Source organism: Carlito syrichta, unplaced genomic scaffold (genome assembly GCF_000164805.1).
Source record: "Carlito syrichta isolate Samal-C Ts95f unplaced genomic scaffold, Tarsius_syrichta-2.0.1 Scaffold289355, whole genome shotgun sequence".
In the NCBI taxonomy this organism is placed as follows: domain Eukaryota; kingdom Metazoa; phylum Chordata; class Mammalia; order Primates; family Tarsiidae; genus Carlito; species Carlito syrichta.
In genome coordinates, this window is record NW_007233451.1 from 30,731 (window position 1) to 38,769 (window position 8,039).

General features: G+C 58.8%; 1 protein-coding gene across 1 annotated transcript in view; it reads left to right on the plus strand.

The window, feature by feature from the left end:
* Positions 1-611: 611 nt before the first annotated feature.
* KIAA0513 (KIAA0513 ortholog) overlaps positions 612-8,039 on the plus strand; it is an 18,600-nt gene continuing 11,172 nt past the window's right edge. Inside the window, exons 1-5 of the mRNA XM_008054277.2 lie at positions 612-968; positions 4,497-4,596; positions 6,067-6,140; positions 6,558-6,628; positions 7,905-8,032. Coding sequence (XP_008052468.1) covers positions 640-968; positions 4,497-4,596; positions 6,067-6,140; positions 6,558-6,628; positions 7,905-8,032 — 702 coding nt within the window. The 5' untranslated portion in view covers positions 612-639. The remainder of the gene's footprint in view (positions 969-4,496; positions 4,597-6,066; positions 6,141-6,557; positions 6,629-7,904; positions 8,033-8,039) is intronic.

The window sequence follows — 8,039 nt, forward strand, 5'->3', positions numbered from 1 at the left end:
AGGAGGGCGGGCTCAGACACGGAGGGGCAGGATGTAGAAGCTGTGCCTGGAAACCCTCGAGGGCTCAAGAAGAAGCCGGGGTCAGGATAAGCCTCCTTCGGCCCAGGCAGCTCTGGATAAGGAGGGAGCTCAGAGGGTTAGCGGGCCGGGGATTGTACCACGATACACCGACTCCAGCCCAGGACAGGCCTTCTGCCTCTTGGGCACAACCTCTGTCTGAGGGGCTGCAGCAGGGAGGAGGCCAGTGGATGCAGGCCCTGAAAATCTGTTTGATTGGCCTGGAGAAATCCTGTTTACCTGTTCACTGATTTCATGAGCATTTATTGAGCGCCTACTACATTTCGGGCGTTCACTAGTCAAGCGGACAGTAGGAGGCCAATGGGTGGAGGCAGCCCCAACTCCAGAGGTGCGGGGACGGCTCCTCTTACAGAGAATTCACCCGTCCCAGCCTGGGTCCTGCCTCCAGGAGGAGGGTACTGATGTCTGTGTCTGTGTTTCCCATCTAGAAGCCTTAGGGCCACGTGAGCCCCCTGGAGGACCCATCTTGGTGGCTGGAGGCTCCCAGGCGACGCGCACGTGCTTGGCGGGCTCCCACTGCCACCGGACGCCAGCCAGGCGTTCCCCCAGCTGCCCCGTGCCATGGAGGCCGCGGAGGTCCCCCTGGGCTCCCTCATCGACTTTGGGCCCGAGCCCCCCGCTGCCTCGCCCTTGGAGACCCCGCCCCCCACGCTGCCTGATGGGGACGGCTCCCTGGGGGATGGCGCTTCAGAGAGTGAGACCACCGAGTCGGCGGACAGCGAGAACGACATGGGCGAGTCGCCCTCACACCCGTCCTGGGACCAGGACCGCCGCTCCTCCTCCAACGAGTCCTTCTCCTCCAGCCAGAGCTCCGAGTCCGCGCAGGACGAGGAGGCCCTGGCGCTCCGGGACTTCATGCGCAGCTACGTGGACAAGATCTTCTCCGGGGGGTAAGGACCACAGGGCCAGGGCTCCTTTTCTCTGTGGGCTGTGACAGCCACTGGGGCGGCTCTCACCATGCCCCCCAGGCTGCGGGTAGAGTCAGGGTGTTTAAAGCACTCCCAGCCCAGGCTTCCCTGCCAGGCACATCGGTCCTGGGGGAGGCACCGTGTCAGAACACGTGCGAGCTTCCCGTGATGTCACAGTGGCCAGGCTGACACCCCCAGACGGGATGCACGCCGAGCGCCCACTCACAGGCCGGCAGCATCAAGGGTGGCCGGCAGGGAGCATGGGACTGTCCTGTCCCCTCTCCTCCAGCCCCTATCCCCTTCCCCTCCGGACCCCTGTCCCCTGCCGTCCAGTCCCCACCCCCTGCCCGTCCAGTCCCCTGTTCCCTCTCTTCCAGTCCTGTCTCCAGCCTGTGCAGCCCAGCCAGCACGGGGTCACAGAGCTTCAAGTGGCTCTCCCCTGCCTTTGCTGCACCTTAGTTTTCTTTTTGTCCTTGCACACCTGAGAGATGTGACAGGACTATCACCTGCCATCCGCAGTTGTTCTTACCGCGTGGGCTGCACATGCTTGTTGCAAAACAGGCAGGGAACAGCTTTTCTACAGCACAGTTGCCTGGGGCCCCCACCCCGTTCATTTCTGATGCTGTTGTCTGAAGTTTTCTGTGCATTCTTTAGTCCTGGAGCTGTCTCTGGCTCTTCCCCCTCCCACGTGAGGCACTGTCAGGCTCTCGGCACCGTCTCACCCCACCGTTGCTGAGTTCATGGGACGCCCATTTGGCATCTGTACCTTTGAGTGTTTTTGAGTTAGCTGCTAAGCGCTCCTTGGCTAGGAGGCCACAGTATTCACTGGAATTCAGTTTAAGGGAGGCTAGGTGTGGTGGCTTACACCTGTCATCTCAGCACTTTCGGGGGCCAAGGTGGGGAGGATTGTTTGAGCCCAGGAATTAGATCAGTCTAGGCAACATGGAGAGACCTTGTCTCTACGAAAAAATTTTAAAATTGGCCAGGCATGTGGCTCTATCATCCCAGGGATTTTTAATTCCCCCCTGGCTGAGATGGACAGATCGCCTGAGCCCAGGAGGTCAAGGCTGCGGTGGCCACGAGTGTGCCACAGATTAAAACCCTGACTCTAAAAGATGAAACAAAAACTGAGGGCAGAACCAGGTAGTAAGAGTCCAGCCCCACACTTACGCTGGTCCTGGGGGGCTGCCTGGGGCAGCCATCTGCAGGGGTCTTCCCCGCCCAAGGGCCCTTGCTCTGAGGGTCTCTGAGGGTAAAGTGAGGAGCACTGGCACCAGGAACACAGGAAGGACACGGGGCCATGACACTGACCGTGAGGGTCTCTGAGGGTAAAGTGAGGAGCACTGGCACCAGGAACACAGGAAGGACACGGGGCCATGACACTGACCGTGTGGCTCGGCTGTGTGGACAGGCCACAGTCCCCGTGCTCCACTGCCAGGACGGGCAGGAGTGCACACGCTCCCAGTCCTGCCTCGGGTGTGACTGCTGATCTGTCGTGCCTCCAACAGCACAGCACACCGAGGGGCACACATGCGCTGCCAGACTGTTACTTGCAGGCCTGGGCTTCAGTGTCTCGCAGGAGCTTGCTAGACATGCAGGGTCCTGGGTCCTGCCCACCGCTGAGTTAGGATCTCTCAGCTGGAGTGCAGTGATGCCATCACGGCTCACCACAGCTTCTACCTCCTGAGCTCGGGCAGTCCTCCTGCCTCAGCCTTCTAAGTAACTGGGACTGCAGGTGCACACCACCATCCCCAGCTAAGTTTTTGACATTTTTGTAGAGACGAGGTCTTACTTTGTGGCCCAGGCTGGTCCTGACCTCCTGGGCTCAAGCGAACCTTCTGCCTCGGCCTCCCAAAGTGCTGGGATGACAGGCGTGAGCCATCGCATCCAGCCTAGAATCTGTGTTTTAACGGAATTCATACATTCATTAAAGTCACAGCAGCACTGGCTTAGGGAAAGTTTTCTGGTTTCATTAACATGATCCATTTTCCTTGGCACACAGGAACGTCTGTCTGTTGAGTGTGCAGAGGCCCCTGTCCCCTGTTGAGAGCCAGTCCCACCTCTGTAAGCTGGCTGCAAGCTGGCCGGTCCCTCTCCACATGTGCTGTGTACTCGCTGGAGTCCGGCCTTAGCTCCCTGAGTGGCTCCCAGAGGGAGAAGCTGTTACCATTTGGTTGTCCTGAGTACTTTTGTGTTTGGCTTAGACGAGAGGTGCCGTGGATATACCTCCTGCTGGTTTTGTCTGAGCCTCCACACAGTCTCTCTCGGGGCACACCCCAGGGAGTGAAGTGGGACAGACGGGAGCCCCGAGGTTTGCCAACTTGCCAGGAAGGCCAGGCCACATTGGCAGCAGCCTGTCACAGTGTGGAGTGTGGACAGCTGCTTCCGATGTGTCCTCAGGAGCATTCCAGAAATCACTGCAAATCAAACGGCCAGCCAACTTGCATGTTCCATCTGGTGTTGGTGTTTGCAATGAATGAAAGCAGGTGTTCCCTAAAGCCACACATAGATGAAGATCGTGCAAAATCATCAACCTTCAGCCTCGGGCGCTTCCAGTCTTAAATGTGGGGGTTATTGGCACACAGACCCATCACAGACAGTTCAGTCGTGGTTTGAGATCAGGCGAGAGTCTGCCCCATCCCAGGGGTGACCCCATGGCAGAGGCCGCCCCGTGTCTATCCCTCACACACAGAGCAGGGCTGGTCAGGGAGGCGAGCAGGCTCTACCTCAGAACGCCCACGGGAGGCGGTGGTGGTCCCTCTCCTGGCCTTCGGCCTCTTGGTGTTTCTTGGCTCCAATATGCTGAGACAGCAAATCGGGAACTCTTTTTCTTTTTTTTTTTGAGTCAGGGTCCCACTCTGACACCCAGGCCGGAGCGCAGTGACACGATCATGACTCACTGCAGCCTCAACCTCCTTGGATTCGGGCAATCCTTCTGCCTCAGCCTCCCGGGTAGCCGAGACTACAGGTGTGCACCACCACACCCAGCTAATTTTTTGTTTATTTGTAGAGACGAGGTCTCTCTATGGTACCCAGGCTGGTCTCAACTCCGGGGCTCAAGCAGTCCTCCCACCTCAGCCTTCTCAGTGCTGGGATGACAGGCATACGCCACCATGCCCAGCAGCCAATCAGGAATTCTTGAATTCAGTGGGTGGTTCCATGCTGACTCCAGCATCAGAAACTAGCAGGAAGTTGGATGCGCTGGAGAACCAAGACCTCTTAGGGTCTGTGTCCTTGTCAGGGCTCAGAGCAGGCGGATAAGGCAGGAGCACAGGCTTTGGAACAGGAAGTCTGGGTAGACTCCTATCACCACCCTCCATCCATGTCTGGTTCTCCAAGCCGGGCACCCCCTTGAAATAAAAACTGCCATTTCCTCCTGGGATCGCAAGGTCCAGGTGCACTGGTGGAAGCATGGGTCTGCATGTGGCTGGCTGCAGTACTTGTCAGTGCCTTTATTTTTTTCAGAGGATGGAGAGGGATTTTTAATTTCCCCCTGGCACTTGTTTTTAGGGAGGACTTGGACCAGGAGGAGAAAGCCAAGTTTGGAGAGTACTGCAGCAGGGAAAACGGGAAGGGCCGAGAGTGGTTTGCCCGATACGTGAGCGCCCAGGTGAGGAGGAGAGGGGTGGGGGGCGTTTCCTCTTCAGGGAGAATCGGGAGACAGTCCCCAGCTCTGTCTCCTCGCTCCAGGGAAGGGAGTCAAGGGACGTGACCCAGCAGAGAACAAAAGTAAACGCCATCCCAGGGTGTTCTGGATCTGCTTAGGATCCCGGGGTCCTGAGAAGCAGGCGGCCGCTCACAGGGACGTGTCCTCACAAGGGAGACTGGGCACTCAGCCTCAGGAAATTCCAGAACCTTTTTTTTGTTTTGAGAGGCAGTCTCACTCACATGCTCACAGCCACTGCAGCCTCCACCTGCTGGGCTCAGGGCATCTTTTCGCTGCCACCTTCCAAGTAGCTGGAACTACAGGCACGCACCACCACACCCAGCTACTTTTTTTATTTGTTGTAGAGACGAGGTCTTACCAAGTTGCCCAGGCTGGTCTCGGACCACTGGGCTCAGGCGATCTTCTCGCCTCCGCCTCCCAAAGTGCTAGGATTACAAGCATGAGCCACTGCACCTGGCCACTTTTTTTTTTAAATTAAAATATTTTTAACTTTGTTTTTTATAGAGATGAGGTCTCACTATGCTGCCTAGGTTAGACTTGAACTCCTGGGCTCAAGCAGTCCTCCTGCCTTGGCCTCCCAAAGTGCTGGGATGACAGGCGTGAGCCACATCTGACCTAAATAAATAACTCACGGTATTCAGTTTTTGCAAAAAGTAATATATTTGAGACAGTGACAGCCATGTAAAGAAAAATACGTAAACAAAGTTCAGGAAAGTGTTAAATTTTGTCAATATCCGGTAGGTTCTTTTTTTCTGCAGAGTGGCTTCAGTTCTTAGTTTTTAAGTACTTGATCAAAAATAGTTTATTTTTCATAGAAAATCCAGACCATACAGGGAAGCAAGGAAAGAAACTAGAAACCCAAACATCCACAACCCAGAGATAGCCAGGTGTGTCGTCTTGGGGTTTCATCCTTCCATACTTTCCCATGTGTGGGTGAGCACATGAAGTTACTGCTTTTAAAATCTCAGGGGTTCACCAAGGGGAGTCTGCTTGTTCCTGCCGGGCATGGTGGGTGGGTGCCACACTCGGCCCTGGCCCAGCAGTACCTAACCTTTTATTTATTTTGAGCCAGGGTCTCGCTCTGTTGCCCAGGCTGGAGTGCAGTGGCACCATCACCACTCACCTCTGCCTTGCCCTCCTGGACTCTGGCCACCCTCCCGCCTCAACTTTCCGAGTAGTTGGGACGAGAGCCACGTACCACCACGCCTAGCTAATTTTTTGGAATTTTTGTAGACATGAAGTCTCACTATGTTGCCCAGACTGGTCTTGACCTCTTGGGCTCGGACAGTCCCCCCACCTTGGCATCCCGAGGTCAGCCGTGTTTAGAAACACTCGCATGGAGAGCCTGCAGCCTCACCGCGTGCTGTGTGTCACCCTGTCCCCCACTGATGCATCTGGCTTCTTTCTGGGCAGCGCTGCAATTCCAAGTGTGTCTCGGAGGCGACCTTCTACCGCCTGGTGCAGTCTTTTGCAGTCGTGCTGTTCGAGTAAGTCACGCTGTTGCTCGCGCCTGTGTCCTCACACGCTGTGCTCCCCTCCCCCGCCCTGCGCTGTCACGCCCCAGCTGTGATGACGCCCACACCAGGCAGCAGACCGCAGGTGTCTGCGATGCCCACATGAGCAGAAGAGAGGTCGTGCCAGCCTCTCGCGGGAGCAGAGCTGGTTGCACTTGTCAGGCGGGAGAAGTGGGAGGACTGCGGGAGGACAAGCAAGCCTCCTGCCTTGGCCTCCCCAAGTGCTGGGATTGCAGGTGCCGGGGACTGTTTCGTTGCTTCTCCTGCAGTGGCCCTTTGGGAGTGAGGTCCCAGTTGACACAGTTATCAAGGATCTCGGCAGTGCTTAACTAGCTAACAGTGAGAGGTTCCGGGCGGGATTCTGGAGGCCGCAGCCTCGTCTCGTTTCAGGTGCCACCAGATGGACGACTTCGGGCCAGCCAAGAATCTCATGACCATGTGCTTTACCTACTACCACATTGGTGAGGCTCGCGGCTGTATCAGCTTCACACTCGGAGATCTGAGGCTGCCGGGGTCACAGGACACTTGTTTGCGATTGGCGGCCAGGCCGCAGGGCTTCCAGGGTTAGGGAGGCTGGGAGCGAGGAGTGAGACGGAGCACGGAGGGGCAAGTGTGACCGTGTTCTGGGCCAAGAAGGCGGCGCCCACGGTGTGAGGGAAGCCACCACACTATCGGGAAGCAGGGGGCAGATGTGTCAGGATGCTTCCTGGAGGAGACAGGAGTTGCTGGTGGTGATGTCTGTCCGAGGCTTAGTAGACTGAGGCCAAGTCGGCTGTTTAAGGGCAGCAGGAGAGCAGCTGAGGGTACAGCTCTACAGGGTGAGCAGTCCCTCCAGAGGATGCAAGCTTATCCCGACACCAAGGCTGTACCGCCTCTTCCGGCTTGGTGCCGGAACAGTCCGGTATGTGCAGCTCGAGGCTTCCCTGTGCCCGCCTCCTTGGGATGCAGCGATAGGCTCCCTCGGGCCAGTGTGGGAACGGTGGCAGACACCCACATGGGCCTGGCGCCAGGACGTGGCTGAGGCCCCGGCCACCCTTGTGCCCTGGCAGCCCGATGACGTGTCGGGGTTGTGGCCCCTTCCCTCTGCACCAGCCCTCATCCTCCCTGCTCCCCACAGCCTCCTCCCCAACCCCTTTGCCAGGCAGGCCCCACCCCGCCACAGCACCACTGTCTGCCGCCTGTGGTCAGCTGGGAACCCCGTGCCACCTGTGGCTTCTCCTCAAAGAACCACCAGGCAGTGCTCGCCCCAGCCAGGGTAGAGGACACAGCAGGGCCTGCAGGACGCATCTTGGCCTGCAGAGGGCGCCTCGGCCTGTGGGGGAGGCTCAGCTTGTAGGGCGCATTTTGGCCTGCAGGAGGCATTTTGGCTTGAAGAGGTCACTTTGGCCTGTGGGGTGCATCGTGGCCTGCGGGACGCCTCTTGGCCTGTAGGGAGGCACCACAGCCTGGAGGACGCATCTCGGCCGTGAGGCCTACGGGCCGCGTCTTGGCTTCAAGGGGGCGCCTTGGCCTGGGGTCCCCCGCTGTGCTCAGCTGGGGCTCTGGCGGCGCTGCCCCCCTTCCCGGCCCTGGCCAGGCAGTCCGGCCGTGCGCCTCGGCTCGCTCCGCTCCCGGCCTTCCCTCCGCCGGCCAGCGGGCCCGAGGGAGAAGGCCGACCTCTCCGCCCGGCCTCCGCCCCGGCCCCGCGCCGCCCGTGGGGATGGTCTTCGGGCTGGCCGCAGCTGCCTCCTCCCGCAGGGAAGCCGCAGGCGCCGCCGGTGGAGCCGCGGGAGAGGCCGGCGGGCAGCCTGGACGCCTACCTGCGCTCGGCCAACAGCTGGCTGGCGGAGAAGAAGGACGTGGCCGAGCGGCTGCTGCGCACCTCGGCGCGGA